At 55.1% G+C, this 20,511-nt stretch overlaps 2 protein-coding genes across 2 annotated transcripts; one reads left to right on the top strand and one right to left on the bottom strand.

Moving 5' to 3' along the window:
- The first annotated feature begins 1,179 nt into the window (after positions 1 to 1,179).
- LOC133911499 (uncharacterized protein At4g15970-like) lies at positions 1,180 to 2,210 on the top strand. Its single transcript, XM_062353758.1, has 2 exons — positions 1,180 to 1,912; positions 2,014 to 2,210. Exons 1-2 carry the CDS (start codon positions 1,575 to 1,577, stop codon positions 2,042 to 2,044), a joined length of 369 nt encoding a protein of 122 aa, XP_062209742.1. The 5' UTR covers positions 1,180 to 1,574; the 3' UTR covers positions 2,045 to 2,210.
- Positions 2,211 to 4,121: 1,911 nt separating this feature from the next.
- Positions 4,122 to 7,175, bottom strand: LOC133911498 (probable protein phosphatase 2C 27). The gene is made up of 5 exons (XM_062353757.1): positions 6,864 to 7,175; positions 6,271 to 6,429; positions 5,974 to 6,171; positions 5,275 to 5,480; positions 4,122 to 4,925 (listed from the first exon to the last, which is right to left on the bottom strand). The coding sequence occupies exons 2-5, from the start codon at positions 6,412 to 6,414 to the stop codon at positions 4,367 to 4,369; spliced, it is 1,107 nt and encodes a 368-aa protein (XP_062209741.1). The 5' UTR covers positions 6,415 to 6,429; positions 6,864 to 7,175; the 3' UTR covers positions 4,122 to 4,366.
- Between the last annotated feature and the right edge of the window lie 13,336 nt (positions 7,176 to 20,511).

Below are 20,511 nucleotides of genomic sequence, written 5' to 3'. Positions count from 1 at the left end.
TAAACAGTAGTATTTGAAAACCACGGTTTTTATTGTCCCACCATAAAAGATACTAGTACGGTAGTACCATAGTTTTGCAGTTTTGAGAAAAACCAAGGTGCGATTGGATGTTCTAGTATTTAATGCAATATATCTTTGGAGGGATAACTGTGGTTGTTGAATTTGATGTTAAATTTATAACAACCATTCAAAAATCAAGGAGCATTAAAAAATCAAGGAGTATATTTTTTCCCTTGTTATTTTAACTGAGCACAAAAATGTGAAAGTTAGAAGATTCTAATATAAAATAAAGAACTATTAGCTTGACTGCGAATTTAGGAATCAAGTTTCCAAAATCAAACAACACATATAAAATTTCATTAGCTCCATAGGAAAGAAATGTAAAAAAATTAGTGCAACGAATGTGTGTATACAGTGGCAGAGCCAACAAACAACTCGAGGTTTATTTTCTTCTTCCTCCTCTTCTTTCTCCACATCATCTTCCTTCTCTTTTCTAGGGCTGAAGGGGAGCTCCATGACTCAGCGGGCAGTAGGGGCCTGGAGCCCCCTGCTGCACGTTGAATCTGCCCCTGTGTGTATAACATGATGCATGTATACAGTATACTAGAAGGATTAACATGCGAGACCTGCTTGAAACGTGTAATGGACATGACGCGATGTACATGCGAGGGGAGAAGTAGTCTGAGCTCGGTTTTGAAAAAAGAGGTGTGGAGTGGATTTTTAAAAACTCTAAAAATACTATGGTATTGGCTATACCTAGGTTTATAAAGCTACATTATTTGTGACATCCAAACACCCCAAAGTTTTCAATACCATAGTATTTTTTGAAAACCATGGTATCCATTGAAAACTCCAAAAATACTTTGCATCCAAATAGGCCCGCAAAGGCCTGTATCCATCTTGAGTTTTTCAGTTTTTCTATGGTTCCTTGAGAAATGTCAATCCAGTAATGCATATGGTCTTGAGAAATGTCAATCCAGTAATGCATTTGGTCACCCGAAAAGTCAGTAAAAACAGCTGATCTGATCTTTCTTTAGTCTTTACTACCGAGTTTTTCTGAAGTTCATGTGGAGCCGCGTTTAACTTAAACTAATTTCTACTCCATTTCGTCTCAAAAATAAAATCCCTAGTCCATTGAACTTACTGCGTCATTGATGCTAAATATTTCAGGTGAAGAAACACTACTAACAATCGTGCAGACCTTAGTTCCATGGTAATACTAGTCAACCCCTCCCCTCTTTCTGGAAACCTTATTTTCCAATTGCAACGTGCAAGAATTCTGCTCCTATTTCTAGTCGCGGTGCTACGTTATTCAACGTCGTGATGCATGCAGCCTTTTGGATTCTGCTGAGCGAGCGAGAATTTTCTCGTCCACAAAATTTCCTTGTGTTAGGCGAGAACAGACAGACAACACATGTGAAATGTCGTGGTAATAGTTTAGTACTCGTTCTTCGTACGTTCAAGATGCAACAATGGCAAGTAAACTCGCTAATCGTCTGCAGTTAAACTGACTGACGCGCCGCGTGCAGGACAGTGAGAACGCGCGGCTGGAGCGAGTCCTGGGGGCAGCGGCCATGGCGAACGACACGGTGATCCTGACGACGCTGAACTCGGCGTGGTCGGAGCCCGGCTCGGTGCTGGACGTCTTCCTCGAGAGCTTCCGGATCGGCGAGAGCACCAGGGAGCTCCTGGACCACCTCGTCATCGTGTCGCTGGACATGACGGCGCACGCGCGCTGCAAGCGGGCACACCGGCACTGTTTCGCGCTCGTCACGGACGGCGTGGACTTCTCGGGGCAGAAGAACTTCATGACCGACGGGTACCTCAAGATGATGTGGAGGAGGATCGATTTCCTCAGGCAAGTTCTTGAGAAAGGCTACAGCTTCATTTTCACGGTACCACGGAACTGCAGGTAATCAAGACATTCCATAATATATATATATTATACGCTTCCGATCGTTTTGCTACGTGTTGCTTGTTTCTGATTGGATTTTCATGTGATGGTATTTGCAGTCTTAAGAAACTAGAGCAGACAAGTGATTAGTTCAGGACATGGAGGATGTAAGAAAATGTGGGAAGCGTATATGTTCCTTTTTGTACCGTATGTAAGAAAATGTGAAAATGCCGGCTGCCCTTGTGAATCATTCGCACATTCTAACTCCTTAGTAACTTCAGGAAATATACAAAAGCTGTTGACTGATGTCTTTCCACATGCTTTATTTCTTTTTTTAATTACTGAAGGAACCTTTCATTTGTAAGAGTTTGATAAAGCAGTTCCACAATCTAATGCTGTGAATCACTTGGTATGATAAGAGTAAAGATTATGCTCTTCTGAAAAAAAAATAAGGAACTTATGCATTGTCCCAAATCCGTTGCAGTGACATTCGCATTCGTAGTTATCTTCAGACATATGTACTCCTGGAGCTCTCCTTCCCATGACACCTGCTAACAAATATCAAGATTCAGAAAGTTGCAGTGAAATGGAAACGAGCAGGAAAGGTACGAGAAACATTATGAGAGCTGGAGCATCAGAAATTCAGAATGGGGAAAGGGAGGACTTCAACGCTGTTGCCGCATTTCTTCTTCTGCTAGTGATCTGATGCCCAGGCTTAACCAGCCAACCTGTCCTGTATACACTCCATTGCTGCAACTTGCAAACATAGCGTAGAAGCAGGAATGGAAGAGGAATGCACAGGAGGGAGAGCGAGGCACAGATCACTAGATTAGCTTGACAGGTTCCAACCAAACCTCCTGCTCCTCTGCATGCCCCTTCCACTGCTGCTGCTACAGCCAGAAAACTAGCCCTGATCCCTACTCCTAAAGTGCTAGTCACATTGCCATGGCTGCTGCGTCCATTGGTGGCCTATTTGTAGCACCCAGCCATGGTGTACTGGTGCTCATGGAGGCAGAAGCAGCAGCAGTACTAGTTGCAGTACACTGAGAGACACTAGCTCGGCTAGGAGCTTGTACTTCATTCGGGCTTAGGTTTCCGAGTGTACTGGCTTTCAGTTGTACACTTGTACTGCAGCAGCGCGTGCTAACGGCGACGGCTATAAGCCACAGTTCGCCCGGGGAAGCGGTCTACGCCACATGCTTCACTATCAATGACCCCTCTGCCCTTTTGCCGTTTTCATTGATGCGTGGAGATGTTTTCTTCTCCGTTGCGTGATTGATTTGCTAGTGCATGTCTATGCGTCAGGCTGAATTCTAAAGCGAAGAACAACAGTTCAAATGCTTTCAGATTTTATAATCCCTGAGCTAAATCTATCCATCAGGTTGACAGTACATGCAGTAGCACTGTAAGATTATCCTCAACATATACTTTAAAAATTCATCTCTTATAATACTATTATAGTATTTTTTAATACTATTACAATATTTTTTAATTTTTTATTTCTAATAGCTATCATTATTCTTCTTTTCCTTTTAGGCTCATAGCTATCTTCCATAAACAGTATTAAGATGAGAGAGGAGAAAGAGGCCGGCAAATTTGAAGTGCCAAGCCCTCCCGATCGGCATCCGGATACGGCTCCTGCTGAGCTGGCCTAATATGCGAAGTATATCATTGACAATTGCCAACGGGTGGCTAGTCTAACTGCCATGACAACAATTTTGTGTGGCTAACGGCCACATTTCAAGTACCACAAACTGAACATTTTATATACACAAACGACGCGTCAAGTGGGCTTATTTGTGAATTTTTCAAAATTTGATCATCTGATCTTTTCAGTTGTTGAGCCTTAAGAAGTACTTTAGTAACCAGCTCCGCCCATTTGATTTTCGCATAAACTGATGTTGGAATAGTAGACACTATTTTTTTAAGCACAGAGAAACAAGCAAAACAGAACCAAAGGGATAATTCATTTGTGTTAGTTAGCACTTGGCAGTAGTTGAACAGTCGTACAGCCTAAAAGTTGAAGTACATCTGGTTCTTGAATATCTGATTGGAAGAAAGATAATCACTATGTTGATTTTTCATCTAAGAATGCAATATCACATTCATCCACTCACCCAATTGGGCCCAAAACACTGAAGAATAAATAGAGAAAACACAGCCAAAAGAAATGTGACCCATCCGATACTACCAACTTTCTGAGAAGAGCAATTGATATAGAGCAGTAAGGGAATCTGATCAACCAGATAACTCTGAAACTTTTATTGCACCAGAAAAAGGAATGTTGATAGTTACTCAGTTACATTGTTGACAATAAAATGCTAGTTTGCCGATACAAATAAATTATAACCTCACCTCATTTCAACTAATTAGCCTACAGCCTCTCGACAAAATTTCTTGTAAATCTAGATAGCTTATTTGAGCAAATTTGATGAAGCAATAAAAAACAGCTAGTAAAAGAATGGTTTGAGATCAGGCGTTACTGTCCAGAGCTCCCTTGAGTAGATGCAACCCTTCCAAGGAAATGCTTCTTCGTACTCGGGATTTTGGGATCTCAATTTGAGGGGGTGGATTGGATGAGAAACATATAACCACAACAGTTAAATTATCACAACTGTCCCGTTTCAGTGCTTCCTGGACTAGCTCGCTCGAGCACCTTTCTGGATCGTTATGTAACATCAGCTCTTTCCTTACGATTGTCACAGCGCACTGACTGGTCATCACATCCCAAAGGCCATCACAGCCTATTATTAAGAACTCGTCTTCCTCAGTAAGTATAATCTCCTGCAGCTCAGGTTCCGCACTTAGAGGGCTAATTGAGCCTTTGGGGCCTTTCATGTGCCAATCTCCAAGTGCCCTTGCTACTGCTAGCTGGCCGTTAAGATAGCCATCAAAAACAGTGCCACCAAGATTTTCAATTCTAATCTTCTCACTCTTGCAGTTGGGTTTGTGATCTCTTGACAGTTCCACTGCTCGACCTCTTTTTCCTAAAACAGCTCGACAATCACCTGCATTCGCAACAAACAGTGTCCTGCATCACGCAGATGTGAATAAGTTAGCTGAAGAGCCAAAGAATGTTACCAGTAAAGAAGTAGTTCTGCAAGGTTAAAACAAAATGTAGTGTCATTGTGGCAAAAAGGTCTCACAAACAACATAATACAGCTATAAACATTATGCATTGTGGTGTCATCTGCATTTAGAACAGATGCCGGACACCCCAAGTCACTGTAAGTTTTCTAGACTAAGAGATTTCCAGCATTTATTGAAGGCTGCATATTCCAAGTCATTATATAATTGATATCATGGTTGGAGAACCATCAAACGATTTAGAGGAATGCACTAAAAGTGAAACACTTTGATGCATTGACATGAAAATTCACCTGCCAAATATAAGGGCCGTCAATGCAGTGGTTCCAGAACTGCTATCAAGGGAATGGGAATCTGCTAGTGCATGATCAGCCTTCACAAATGCACCTCTAATTGCCTTCTCAATGTTGCTAGGGAAATGTACATCTTCAATAATGAATTTGAGTATGTTCTTTTGAACAAAACATGCTGCATCAGTACCGCCATGACCATCAAATACCTGCATATTGGGCCACAGTATATAAATGGCACTTCAATTTGGCCCCTAAAGAGTTCTTACCACACTCAGATAATGGCACATATTAACACTTCTTTTTTCCACATGGAAACAAAGTAATGGAACAACTGTTATCATGTCGGTGTCACACATCATAAGCCCCAAGAAAACTTTTGGTGCCTGTTCGTAGTGCAGGGATTTTGTAAGAATCTCACAAGAAAATTCCAATAGTTCTTGGGCATTTTGTAGCATTATCAAGCAAACCCTTTTTGACAATTATTACCATAAAAGTACATCATACTGACTATGTTCCAAGCTGAATGACTAGCACCCAAAGTTACTCCAAAATAGCATTTGCCGCTATGATTTATTGCAACACTATCACCACTAACAGCTCGCACATTCAAGAACAGCATATAAAGAACAACTACATTTATACACCCCGACCTCCATACTTACGTGAATGGAGGAACCTGACATGCCAACGAGAACTCACCCCGTAGAAGGCGCCCGGGGCAGGGATGCCGGCGGCGCGCCCCCCGAGGTGCTCGATGAGGTTGTCCACACACACATGTTCGTCCTCCATGTACGACTTGGGACCGATCTCGGCGCAGCTCCCGGATCGGAACACGGGCAAGAACCGAGGCCGCACGTCCGTGGGCGAGATCAAGCTCAATGTCCCCAAATCCAAGCCCTGCAGAGAACAAACAACGGCCGCGCGGCTAAAGCTTTCTCTTGTGCGTGTGACGCGCGAAATTATTCAGTGGCAATGAGTTGTTGGGGTGGTGCTAACGTAGTCGGACGCCGCGGCGGCGGCGATGCGCGCGCTGCTGGCACAATGGCGGATCGAGGTGAGGTGGTGGCGCGGCGGCTTGCCGACACCGGTGTCCATCGAGGGGCTGTCTGGCGGGCTCTCCGGCTCCACGCTTCCGTTCATGTCTCCTCAGTCAATCTGTAATGGAAAAACGAGATGTTAGCACAGGTTTGACTAATCCATCCAAGAAAAATAAAATTTCAGTGAAATACAATTACGTTCGAGGTACCAAAGGTTCTTGCCATTAGAAAATGTGAGTAAAACAATGAGATCTGTTGCGTTTATTAACGTAATTAAGAGAAGGAAGACTGCAATTAATGGCTGAGAAACAGCGGTGGAGCGCACTGAGGTTAAAAGAGAGAATCGTTTTGTCCTACGGATAAAAAGATAGTATGATTTTGGAGCAGCATCCAGGCACTGCCAAATAGGAGTAATACTTGGAACCTTTCGTCTCCCGACAAATTCGAAGCCGAATAACCAAGGGCTTAAAAAATGATGATTTAATTCGATGGGATTAGATCGGGGAGCCTGGGGCTGGGGAACCCGCCGCCGGCCACACAGGATAGGCCTACCGGGGAATTGCTGCCGCCGTACTCGAGTGACGCAGCGACGGTGGAGAACGCCGATGAGCTGTCAAGCGGACGGGGAAGGTCCGAAGGAGTCGTCGTCGATGCGGAGGTGTGGTGGAGGGGGATCAGAGACCGAGACGAAGCAGGGGGAGGCGGGGAGCCCGAGACGTGGTAACGGGTGCTCGCTCGGCTAGGCTCGGCTTGGATCAAGCGCGTGCGCGTTGGTTTTTGTGTGGGCCGCCCCGCGCGGGCATGCTGGGCGCTAGCCGCGAGCGAGTAGGCTGGATGGATGGGAGGACCGAGCACCGAGCGAGCCCACGGCATCAGCCTGGTTGCACGCGCACCATCACGAGCGCCAAACGCGTGAGACGCCCGCGTCCCGTGAGGCCGTGAGCCCGTGACGGTGGGTGGGATGGGTGGATCCGCACGCCGAACGATGCCGCGCGCGGGGCTGGGCAAAGCCGGCGCTCTCCTTCTGCCGCGTTGCGTGCCCTGTTGCTTAAAAAACTCGCCTATGATGTCAGCGATCTTTTTGTCGACTTTGGATTGAGAACACGCCATGCCGATGCAACATTGTGTGGCATCGGGGTTGGAGTTGGATGGCGACTGAAGGATTGATCTATTGGTTGGTTACTTTAACAATTGTGTCTTTCTTCGTATGTGTCTTTTCATAGCTTTCTGTCGAGTTGACTTCTAATTGCATCAGATTTAAGTTGCCAGCAAAGTGACTAACTCTGGATCCAAAAAGGTAATGCTGGCTTGAAAAAAAAAATCAATGTGGCAGGTTCTCTTCAGTTTGCTCTGATTGGACGTGATAGTACTAAGACACTACTAGATCAGAGTAAATTTTTTTAGAAATAGAAGTTTTATTAAATCTTATCATTTTGAGATACACATAACCAAAGTACTAGTACAAAATATCAAAAAGGCGGTAAGACAAAAACTAAGTAGAGCTGATCACAACATTGAAAACAGATCTTAACATGTATATGAATGTTTACGTCTGTAGCAACTAGAGGAACAATTTACAAGAAGGTTTATGTCTCTCTAAAGCTTAGGCTACTTAGATAGGAGTAATGTTAACACAAAGTCTTCTGTAAGTTAGAGAATGATAATTAAAGGGATGAATAAGCGCGTTACAAATTGCTTACGAAATAGATGATCTACTCTTTATTCACTCAACGCTCTAAAAAAATATAAATAAAAGCATACACTTTAGAAAGACAAAGCGAGAAAGAAAATTTCAAGACAATATGACTCCGGATAAAATAAGAATCGTATGCTCTATTCAAGATCATTTCATGTGTCTTTGAGCGTAAAAAACTTAAAACTTAAACGAAGAACTGAGCAAAAAGACAGAAAAAAGTAACTTTCCAAGTTAATGATCTAGAGATAAGAGTATTCAAGACCCTCTGTCGGTGTATTCAGAACCAGGGGTCCCTAAGTCCCGAGACCAGGCCAGCCATCCGCCACATGTCACCACCCTGCAAGGTAAGAAGAAGCTAAGTCCCGGGAGAAGGTGCTCGGGGCCGCCGCCTCTGGTTCCCGAGCACCCTAGTTCCCCGATGATCCGCAGAGCCCAAATACCGAGAAGGAAGTGCTCGGGAGAGAGTGCTCGGGGCTGCACGTGGCAGCCCCCGAGGACTCGGTGCCCCGAAGGTCCCACCGAAGTGCTCGGGAGAGAGTGCTCGGGGCTGCACGTGGCAGCCCCCGAGGACTCGGTTCCCCGAATGTCTCACTCAAGTGCTCGGGGGAGAGTGCTCGGGGCTGCACGTGGCAGCCCCCAAGGACTCGGTTCCCCGAAGGTTCGCGCAAGATCATTCGACGACCCGAAGGGTCCCGTCGTCAGGGTGTCATCCAGTCAAAGGCCCAATGCCGCATTTAATAGGCACGCGCGGCCTGACATCCTGACATTCTCAGCTGCCCACGCCCCAGTGTCAGACCCTGCCATGCACTGGCAGGGGGGGCGTGGGTCCATTAAATGCACGGGTCCCGTCCCGTTTCATCCGGGTGCCTCGGGATAACGTTGCCAGAATCGAAGCGCTCCGCCTGCCATCCTGCCCTGGCAGAAGAACAAGACAGGGTGGGCGCACCGGGCACCTCTGAGGCTGCCCGGTGGGCCCCCTTTATGGCGCCCGAGGGCTTCCACAGTGGCGGGTGGTCGGATGCGCGCCGCATTTCTCCACCGCCCCTGTCACTTCGTCAAGACGAAATGATTACGCTTTTCTCCGTGGCACCTTGGCATTCGCATCCCCTCTTTCCCATTCAGGATATGTTGAGGTCGGCGCGCCTATAAAAGGAAAGGATGGAGAACACTAAAGGACGATCCCCAACGAACCAGACCAAAGAGAGACCGGAAGTGTGTGAAGAAGAGGACGCAGACGCTCGAAGCCAAGCTAGAACACGAGAGCCTCAAGCTCTTTGTAAACGGCTCTCCCCTTGGAACCAGATACATCCTTGAAGAATTCCCTTCAAGGATAAATATAGCGCTCACACAGGAGTAGGGTGTTACGCCTCCGTGCGGCCCGAACCTGTCTAAACCCCGGTGCACCCATTTTTCTCGCATCAGGGCGATCATCTCCCACCAGCCATCGCATTTGTTTCCGTTCCCGCTTATTTCCCAAACAAGCTTTTCCAGGATCATCCCCCTGGCCGAATCTCTAAAAAGGGGTCTCTCGGGATCCCTGCGACAGGAGTTCACCCTCCGACAGCTGGCGCGCCAGGTAGGGGGGAATATCCCTGATTTGTTTGTTTCACTTTTTTTCCCCAGGAAAAAATGGCCGGCGGGCACCGTCTCCAGCGTTCCGGCTCCACTTCCAGTGACGGAGCGCTGCCCGACGCCCGAGAGAGCCCCGTCGCTGCTGCGTACCAGCGGCAGCCGCCATCCACGTGCGCGGTTTTTCCCGCTCAAGGGGATCAAGGCGCTGGGCCCATCAGGGCCGCCGCCGTCGCTGCCGACGTACTTTCCGACCCCCACCAGGTGGTCGGGACCTCGGCCGCTAGGTCCGCCTCTGGACCACGTCGGGTGCCGCCTCGGCGCAGGCTCGCTTTCAGCAAGGCCAGCCCAGGGAGCGCGCTGCTTGCAGCACATGCTCTCCTCAGGCACCCGCCCATTCAGGCCACGCCAAACACTCTGGAAGGCCGGTGGATACAAGATGTCGTCGCTTTGGTCGGCACTGCTCGTCGCCAGGTGCAGGCCGGGAGTCCTCGCGCCACTTCTCAGCATGGTGCCGCCAGAGCCGGCTCCTCAACGGGCAACACCCGCACGGGCCGAGGGGTCTCCAGGCGGAGCGCCGTCCCCCTGGCCGTGTCTGAAGCCCGGGACCTTTGTTTACACCTTGACGAGCGGAGGGGCCACGAGGATGCCCGAGTTACTCTCGAACGTCAGCGGGAGACCCGGCAGGGGGTTGGGGCAGAGGACCAGGCTTCCTCTCTCCCGGCCCGCGGCCACCGGGGATCCCCGGCTCGCCGCTTCTCACCACCGAGGACCCCCGCTCGCGCTGCGGGGTACGGCACCGGTTGCCGTGCCTTCACCACCGAGTTCCGCCGGGTTAGGTGGCCTTCCAAGTTCCGCCCCGAGCTGCCGGAGAAGTACGACGGGTCCATCGACCCAGTCAAGTTCCTCCAGATCTACACGACGGCCGTCCAAGCGGCCAGAGGCAGCGAAAAGGTGATGGTAAACTATTTTCATGTTGCCTTGAGGGGTTCCGCCCGCTCTTGGCTTATGAACTTACCCCCAGGGTCTATCGGCTCCTGGGATGACCTGTGCCACCAGTTCGTGGCCAACTTTCAGGGCACGTTTACGCGTCCCGGTTTGGAGTGCGACCTCCACGCCGTCCAGCAACAGGAAGGGGAGACGCTACGGCGATTTATACAGCGTTTCAGCCAGGTTCGCAACACTATTCCGCGAGTGGCCCCCCATGCTGTTATTGTTGCTTTCCGGCAGGGCGTCCGTGATGAGCGGATGCTCGAGAAGCTAGGTACGCACGAGATCGAGACCACTGCGGAACTCTTCGCACTGGCCGATAAGTGCGCCAAGGCTGCGGAGGCCAGGGCGTGGCATGCTCCTCGCCCCGCTTCCGACCAGCCAAGTTCTTCCCGCTCTGATAAGCGGGAAAAGAAAAAGAGAAGGAAGCGCGAGGCCGCTCCCGTCGAGCCAGCCCAAGTCCCCGCTCACAGGGTGCCGCAAGAGCCCGATCACCGGCAAGAGCATCGGCCGGGTGTCGATCGGCGCCCCGTCAGGGCCCCTGCTCGGGCTCCTCCTCGGGCCTCTGTGCCCGCGAGGGCCCCGGCACCGGCTAGGGCGCCAACTCCAGCAAGAGCCCCGACCCCTGGCCGAGCTCCTGTTCCAGCAAGGGCCCCCGCTCCCGCGGGGCCCGAGCCAGGAAAATGGTGTCCCATACACCTGACCAGATGGCACGACCTCACGGAGTGTCGTACGGTCAAAGGACTCGTGGAGCAGCGCCAGAGGGAGCGCGACGAGTCCCGCGGAGGAGGCGATACCGAGGTCGTCCCCAACAACGCCGAGCTCGGCTTCCAGGAGCCCGAGCATGCGGTCGCCTTCATCGACGGGGGCGCTTACACACCCTGCTCGCGCCGTGGCATCAAGGTCATGCGGCGCGAGGTGTGCTCGGCAACCCCGAGCGAGGAGGACACAAGACCCCTGAGGTGGTCGGATGCTCCGATCACGTTCAGCATGGCTGATCACCCCGCCAGTACTGCAGCCGTGGGACGGCTACCTCTGGTAGTGTCTCCCACTATCTGCAATGTTAAGGTCGGCAGAGTGCTGATCGACGGTGGTGCCGGCCTCAACCTCCTTTCCAAAGAGGCTTTTGAGAAGCTGCAAGTATCTTCCCGACGCCTAAAGCCGTCACTCCCCTGCTGTGGAGTAACCCCCGGGCACTCCCTGCCCCTCGGGCAGGTTGAGTTGCCTGTCACGTTCGGGAGCCGGGACAACTTCCGCACGGAGTGCGTCCTCTTCGATGTCGCGGAGCTCCCTCTCCCCTACAACGCCATCCTCGGGCGTCCGGCGCTTGCCAAGTTTATGATGGCCGTGCATTATGCATACCTTACGGTTAAGATGCCCGGCCCCGCAGGCTCTATCTCCGTGATCGCCGACTCCGGCGGCGCCGTCTCCTGCGCTGAACAATCATACATGACTCTGGTCTCAGCGCAGGCCGAGGTTGATGGCTCTACAGGGGGCCCGGGACCCTCTTCATCCAGACCCCGACTCGCCGCCGACACCTCTGTTCCAACGAAGGAGGTCGAGGTGGGCGAAGACGCTACCCAGGTTGTCCGTATCGGCAGCGACCTGGGCAGCAAATAGGAAAACACGCTCGTCGCCTTCCTCCGGGCTAACGTAGACGTGTTTGCCTGGCAACCGTCCGACATGCCCGGGATCCCTAGGGAGGTGATCGAGCATCATTTGGCCGTGCGTCCGGACGCCCGCCCAGTGAAGCAGAAGGTCCGGCGGCAGGCGCCAGAGCGCCAGGAGTTTATCCGCGAGCAGGTCCGCAAGCTCCTCGACGCCGGATTCATCCGAGAAGTCCTCCACCCCGACTGGCTAGTAAACCCAGTCATCGTCCCGAAGGCCAACGGCAAGCTTCGCATGTGCGTTGACTACACCGACCTTAACAAGGCTTGTCCTAAAGATCCCTTCCCCTTACCTCGCATTGATCAAATTATAGATTCAACTGCGGGATGTGATCTTTTATGCTTCCTAGATGCAAACTCTGGGTATCACCAGATTCGCATGGCCATAGGGGACGAGGAAAAAACTGCTTTTACCACCCCGGTGGGGACTTATTGCTACATGTCAATGCCTTTTGGCTTGCGCAACGCTGGATCATCCTTCCAGCGCGCTATTCGTATCACTCTTAACTCGCAGGTTGGCCGCAACATCGAGGCTTACATCGACGATCTCGTGGTCAAAACCCGAGACCGCGCCACCCTGCTCGAGGACCTTGCCGAGACTTTCAACAGTCTCCGCTCTACTCGCCTCAAGCTCAACCCGGAGAAATGTGTCTTCGGGGTGCCGGCGGGCAAGCTCCTTGGTTTCTTGGTCTCTGGCCGAGGGATCGAGGTCAATCCAGAGAAGATCCGGGCCATCGAGCAGATGCGACCCCCGGTTCGACTCAAGGAAGTCCAGCGCCTCGCCGGCTGCATGGCAGCCCTCGGGCGCTTCATCTCCAAGCTCGGGGAGCGAGGGCTCCCCCTCTTCAAGCTTCTGAAGAAATCCGGTCGTTTTGACTGGACGCCAGAGGCCAAGCAGGCCTTCCGCGACTTAAAGAAGTACCTTACTTCGCCACCCGTATTGGTGGCTCCCTTCCAAGGTGAGCCCCTACTACTTTATGTTTCGGCCACTCCACGGGTCGTGAGCATAGTGCTGGTGGTGGAGCGCGACGAATGTTCGGGGCCGGGTGCTGGGTCCCAGCTCCTAGAGGCCCCCGACCACTCACTTGTCCTCGTGGCTCCGCCTGGGCAAGGGGTCGAACCCGAGCACACTGCTCTTCCCAGCCAAGGAATCGAGCCCGAGTACCCGGCCAGCCCCGACCATACCGCTGACCCTGGGGGCTGTGGCAGCCCCCCGGGTGGGGCCACCATCCGGGCCCGCCGGGTACAGCGACCGGTATACTTCGTCAGCGAAGTCCTCCGGGAGGCCAAGACAAGGTATCCCCAGGCGCAGAAGCTACTCTATGCCGTGCTCGTCGCCTCCCGGAAGCTGCGCCACTACTTCCAGGCACACAAGATCTCGGTGGTTACCACTTATCCACTGGGACCCATTCTCCGGAACCGGGAGGGCACCGGACGCGTTGTCAAATGGGCGGTCGAGCTGGCGGAGTTCGACCTACACTTCGTCTGTCGCCAGGCAATCAAAAGCCAGGCACTCTCCGACTTCTTGGCAGAATGGACACCCGTCCCCTGCGTCGTCCCAGAAGAAATCTCTACCTATCCCGGGCACGACGCGCCCGGGTACTGGGTCATGCACTTCGACGGTTCCCTCTCGCTTAAAGGCGCAGGGGCCGGAGTGGTTCTCACCTCCCCAACAGGTGAAGAGCTCCGGTACGTCGTACAGTTGCAGTTCCGCGCATCCAACAACATGGCGGAGTATGAAGGTCTCATCGCCGGCCTCCGGGCTGCGGTGGGGCTCGGGATTCGTCGCCTCCTGGTCAAGGGGGACTCCCAACTGGTCGTCAACCAGGTATCCAAGGAGTACCAGTGCACGGATCCTCAAATGGCGGCGTACGTGGCTGCAGTCAGGAAGCTTAAGAGACGCTTCGACGGCCTCGAATTGCGGTATATCCCTCGCCGCGACAATGCTCCGGCCGACGAGCTCTCTCGCCTGGCCTCCTCACGTGCGCGCATCCCTGCCGGAGTCTTTGAAGAAAGACTCGCACGGCCTTCCGTCCTGCCTGTCGAACAGGATGAAGGGGAAACCTCGAACTCAATTCAGGGGACCCCGGCGGTGCCCTCAGTGGGAAGCCCCATCAGGGCGCCGCCGTCCGGCGAGTGCGCTGTGCTCGCCGAATGTTCTCAAGATGCCTCGTGGATGTCTGACATCCGAGGGTACTTGAAAGAAAAGTTCCTACCCGGGGATGAGGCGTCTGCCGAAAGGGTTGCTCGGCAGTCCAAACGCTATGCCATATTAGATGGGGATCTCTACCGACGTAGTGCAGGAGGTGTCCTCCTGAAATGCATCTCTCGGGCAGAAGGCGGCGATCTTCTCGCTGAGGTCCACGAGGGCGAGTGCGGTGGCCATTCATCGTTCCGCACGCTGGTCGGGAAAGCCTTCCGGCAAGGTTTCTACTGGCCTACAGCTCTCCAGGATGCTTCCGAGCTGGTTCGGCGCTGCAGGGCGTGCTAGTTCCATGCAAAGCAGATTCACCAGCCAGCTCAGGCTCTCCATACCATTCCCCTGTCATGGCCTTTCGCGGTCTGGGGTTTGGACATTCTGGGTCCATTCCCCCGAGCAGTCGGGGGCTATGCATACCTATATGTCGCTATCGACAAATTCACCAAGTGGCCGGAGGCGGTCCCAGTCATCAAGGTGACCAAAAACACGGCGCTCCAGTTTATCCGCGGCATCACTAGCTGCTTTGGCGTCCCCAATCGGATCATCACCGACAACGGCACCCAGTTCACGAGTGCCTTGTTCGGGGACTATTGCGAAGATCTCGGCATCAAGCTTTACTTCGCTTCCGTCGCTCATCCTCGGAGTAACGGGCAGGTCGAGCGCGCCAATGCGGAGATTCTGAAGGGCCTCAAAACCCGGACCTATAACGTGCTCGCTAAGCACGGGAAGGGATGGGTGGACGAGCTGTCAGCCGTGCTGTGGGCCAATCGGACTACGCCAAGCCGCGCCACCGGGGAGACTCCTTTCTTCCTCGTCTACGGCGCCGAAGCAGTCCTCCCCTCCGAGCTCACTCTGGGCTCCCCTCGAGTGCATGCATACTCCGAGGGTGAGCAGGAGCATCAAAGGCGCGACGACGTGGACTACCTGGAAGAGCGCCGGCGGCGTGCTGCTGTCCGGGCGGCTCGGTACCAGCAGAGTCTGCGGCGTTATCATCTGCGCCATGTCCGGGCCCGGTCTCTCGAGGTGGGGGACCTAGTTCTCCGACGCATCCAGTCGCGCGAAGGAATGAATAAGTTGTCCCCTGTGTGGGAAGGTCCCTTCACCGTGATCGCGGTCCCCCGGGAAGGTTCTTTCAGGTTGGCGACGGAGGAAGGACAGCCACTCCCGAATCCGTGGAACATCGAGCATCTCCGACGCTTCTACCCGTAGATGGTCGTGCTCGCGGCTCAGGTCAGCAAGGCCGGGGGCTTCTCCCCGCCCGAGCAGTCTGAAGGCTTCGCCCCGTGGGGTAAGTCGCTGTCGCCCAAACCTTGTAAATATTGCACATTAAGTATTTCAATAAGCAATCGCTATGTCAAAATACTTTTTCTGGATTCCGTATGTTTAATCTGTCTGGTGAGGAGCTCGGTTGTGCGAGAAAAAGTTCGCTCTCTCTTTTTCCCCGCTGACAAAAGAATCCCGATCGGTATGCATGCGAGCAGTCGCCGCTGACTTACGTCCGCCATGGTAGGATGTGGTGTTCGGTGTCGTGACAGGCTCCCGGGCACTACCGAGTTTCGGGGTGCTCCGAGTAATCCCATCGCTCGAGCTGCTCGAGTAGTCCGGAGCTCGGGCCCCCGGAGCGGGCTGTCGGTGCTCGGTCTGGTCTGTCATACCCGGGCGCCACCAAACTATAGGACCTCTGGGTTATGCCTCTGCCCGCTCTTGTCCGCCAGTTTGGGTGTTCGAGAGGTCTCGGGTCGAAAACAAGAGTAGTCTATAACAAGTACCGCACTGGCAGAGCGCGCCAGACAAAGAAATCCTATTTTCTCTTTTAAAGTCACAGGCTGGCGATCACAAGCAGCTCGGCCGCGAGGGCTTCAATGCCCCGGTCTTTGGTCGGCCCCAAGGGTCCTCGGGTGGTCCTACCACTTAGGCGTGGGTGGTCGAGATCACCCGACCCTAGGAGCCTCGTGCACCTCCAGGCGCTCGGGCGCCCTGTAAAAAGAATTAAGTTCTCGACACCTGAACTCGGAAGCACATCCCTCCTGGATCGATGGGCCGGAAGGCCGACAGCTGTCCGGTGAGTGGTTATATTCAGACAAATCTACCTTCAGTAAATTTATGTTCCCGAGTCATTCTCGGGGGCTCTCACGCTTTAATCTGTTCGGTGAGGTGGTTTCCTCGCACGCAAAAACCCTGCCGCGTGTCTACTTTTTCCCAGAACGACATAGCGGTTTGCAGAAAAGAGTAGCGTGCTTACGATAATGTCTGACCGAAGCCCTTCGTGGTGGTCGTGGTGTTCGGTCCGCTTTTAAGGACCCCGAGCACTACCGAGTCCTCGGGTGCCCTGGGTAATCCTATCGCTCGAGCTACTCGGGTAGTCCGGAGCTCAGGTCTCGGGGGCGGGCTGTTAGTGCTCGGTCTGGCCCGTTTTAAGCCCGAGCACCACCGGACCGCGAGGACTCTTGGTCACATTCTCGCCCGCACGCGTCTCCCTTCTACTAACTGAGTGGTCGGAAAGTGAAAAAGTGTTCATTAGGCATGGCGTGTTCCGAGCGGGATCGATCTATCTCCCGGACAAGGGAGTCTGTGTCTTCATTTCTTAACCTAGGCAATGCGGACTCGCGAGAGCTCGAGGGCTGGCTGCGCCAACGTCAGCGATCGGAACAACTTCGTTTCTCGGGGATGGGAAGGTCGGGAACGGCCCGACTGAGTACTCCCCGGGACTTCCAGGCAGAATACCAGAAGAAACATCAAACACACAGAGAAATTGGAGTTGCGAGCCCAAGGAGAAGCTGCCATTATATCCACAAGACATATACAAGGAGTTTTCTAAGGGTTCACTCCTAATATTTACATCCATTGAGACGGCAAAAGAAAGACAAAGGCTACAAAAGATCTAGTCGGCGGCGGAGGCGTCGGCTGAATCCTCTGAGTCGTCCCCGGGGGCTGGCGGCGGCGGCACCTCTCGCCTAAAGCCGGCCGCTACCACGGAGGCGGTACTTCGGACCGCTGCCTCGACCACTCCCTCCCGCGCCGGCTCCAGTGGGAAGTTCGGGTCCCTGCTTTGGTAGCAGGCCAGGACGTGCTCGGCCACGGCACGTGCCAAGCCACGTCCCTCCCGGGCGGCAAGTTCCTGGACTGCCCAAGGCAGGGTCTCGAGGCGCTCGCAGACCTGCTGCAGCCCCCAACACTTGTCGTGCGGGGCCGTCGCCCTTCTTGTCGTCGACAAGCCGTCCGAGACCACCCTTCTCCACGGCCCGTCGCATCCGCCGGAGTATGTCCTCCAGCATATGCTCGAGGTTGACCCGCGAGACAAAGGCGGTCTCGAGCTTCTCCCTGGCGGCCCGCAGCTGTGCCTCGAGTCCCTGGTCCCCGGCCGGACCGGAAGAACCGCCAGCCGCGGTGGGGGCGGCAGCCTGCTTCGTCTTGGCCACCATCTCGGACAAGGCGCGTTCGCGCTCGGCCAGTTCCGCCTCGTGCTTCGCATTCCCCTCTGCCCTGGTAGCCGCGGCGGCCGCCGCAGCAGCAGCTTCGCCCTCTCGGCGACTCAGTTCGCCTTCTCGGCGACTCAGCTCATTCTCCCGCCGGGCCAACACATCCTCCTGCTGGGCCACCGAATCCTCCCGGGCACCGAGATCCGACGCCGATAGCTCATTGTCCACTTCCCGGATGGAGACGTCCTCCTCCCAGCGCTTGAATTCTTCTCTGATCTTCCGGAGGTCGTCTTCCCAGCGCTGGAGGTCGGCGCGCGTCTTCTCGGCCGCGCCCTCCCGGCGGGCCAGCTCGGCTTGCCGCTCCTCCGCAGCCTGCTCCCGGGCTGCAACTGCCACCTCCCTCTCCTGCGCCTGCCCCATCCTAGCAAGGGCCTCGGCAGCTTGCTGCCTCGACGCCTCGGCCAAGCGGGCGGCGTCTTCTGCCCGCGCGGTCTTCAGAGTTTCTCGTTCCCGCGCGGCTTCCGCGCGGATGTCTTCGAGGAGCTTCTGCTCCCGCGCGGCTGCCGCACGGGCCTCCTCCTGGGCGCCCGCCAGCTGCGCCTTCTCCAGTGCCAGGCGGGCGCGCTCGGCCTCGAGCTCCCCCTCCTTGGCGTTCACCACTGCGCCCAGCCGTCCAACCGCTACTTGGACGCCTTCAATGGCGGCCAGGAAAGGATCGGCGGGCTGACCGGGCACCGGTGGGGCCCAGGCTTCTCCGCAGAGTGCCTCCAGGGGGGCCGAGCTCTCCGCCGGGCCTTGCACCGCCATCCGCCCCGGGCTCTGCCTGCCCGGGGTAGGCTCCGCCGGAGCCAAGGTCTCGGACGGCGGCCGCATTCCCGCATCGGCCGCCCTGTCCACCGGCCCCGGCAGAACATCCGCCTCCACCGTTATCCGCCCCGGGCTCTCCGCGCCCGGGGTAGGTTCCGCCGGCGTCCTTCTCTTGGCCGCCGCCTCCGCCTCTCTCCTAGAGGCCGCCACGTCAATTGGCGCCTCCGCCGTTCCTGTGCCGGCCTCCGTCGGCGCAGCGGGCGGGCTCGGCTCTGGCCCCGGCGCCTGTTCTCTCTCCGTCGCAGCAGCGCCTGCGGCCGGCCTACGGGAGACAAGTGAAAATTGTCAAAACTTAGTTCGGGCCGGAAATGCCCATGGAAAAGCAAGAAAGAAGACTCACCGATACCGCCATTTGGCCGCTGGGAGCCTGATGTCCGGGTCCGGCGCCGTCGGTCCGGACCCCTCCCGCCGCCTCTTCCGCTGGGGGCTCAGCTGAGCCGCTGCGCAGGCCATGGGCGCCGTAGTGCGGGCCTCGGGTGCCGTCGCACGGGTCTCGGTCTCCGCCGTGCGGGTCGCGGGCGCCGATGCAGGCCCCATCCGCACCAGGCGCGGCTCCAGCACCGGAAATGCCGCCGCTGCCGTCGGCGACGGCGGAGAGTCCGGCACTAGGATCAAGGCCCGGGGACGCTTTCCCCGGTCTCCCGGCGCCAACTCCTCAACAACATCAGTGGCGCCCTCCTCTCTGGCACGGCGGCTGCCGCCTGCGGCGACCCCTTCGCCAGCCTGCGCCGAACTGCCAGCAACCTCATCGCCAAGTAGTTCCTCCAGCCCGGGGAGTTCGGAGGCCTCAGGACTCCGGCTTCTTGGCCGATCCACGGGCCCCTGGGCATCGAACTCCGGCAGCCCCGCCATAATGGCCACCCGGCTGGGGTTGGCGCAGAGCGCCATCTCCGGCCACGGGAGCTCCGTCCGGCTCATGTCCTCCATTCCGGTGATCACTCGGGTCATCCCCCGCAGCTCCGCCTGCCCCAGATCCCAGCTCGCGCCAATCTGGGTCCTGGTGATGTCCTCCGGCCCGGTGTAGAACCAGCTTGGCCGGGCCCGCTCTCGCAAGGGCGCCAACCGACGGCGCAGAAAGTCCACAACCACCATGACTGAGGTCAGCCCGCCCTCGCGCAGTTCCAGGATGCGCTCCAGCACCGGCTTCAGTCTCGCATCTTCTGGTGGCGGCGCCTCCCACGTCGATCGCCGAGGTTCCACCGCCTTCTCTGGCAATTCGAGGCGCTCGTGGGGGTCGATGTCGACGAAGAACCAGTCCCGTCGCCATTCCTCCCACTTGCTGCGCAGCACCTGGGGAATGTAATGGTCCCCCAGGCCTTCCCGGAGCCGAAGGTTGCAGCACCCCGCGACGTCCGCCGTGGAGTGCCCCCTCTTCTTCCCCACCGGCCGAAGAACGAAGAAGTGGCGAAGCAGCGTCGCCGACGGCATCACCCCCACGAACATTTCGCAGAGATGCGCGAAGACCGCCAACGCCACGACGGAATTGGGGCTTAGGTGCACCATTTGAATGCCGTACGTCTCCAGCACTTGCAGAAAGAAGGCGGAGAACGGCGGCACTAGCCCCGCTGCCACGAAGGAGGTGAAGAGGACGGTCCGCCCAAGGACGGTCGTCGCCGGCGTCAGAGTCGCCGGCCTCACCGCCACAGCACCCTCCTGACCCTCCGGCACCAGCAGCTTCCTAATCTTGTCCGCCGCCTCCTCGTTCCTCAGACGAGACTCCGGCAAAATACTGTCCGAAGTCTTGTCCCGGCGACCTCCTCCGACCCTCGTCATCTCGACAGGATGGAAGGTG

This window comes from Phragmites australis, chromosome 3, assembly GCF_958298935.1.
Source record: "Phragmites australis chromosome 3, lpPhrAust1.1, whole genome shotgun sequence".
NCBI lineage: Eukaryota > Viridiplantae > Streptophyta > Magnoliopsida > Poales > Poaceae > Phragmites > Phragmites australis.
Note: the sequence above shows the minus strand (reverse complement) of the source record. Positions and strands in the feature narration are given on the sequence as shown.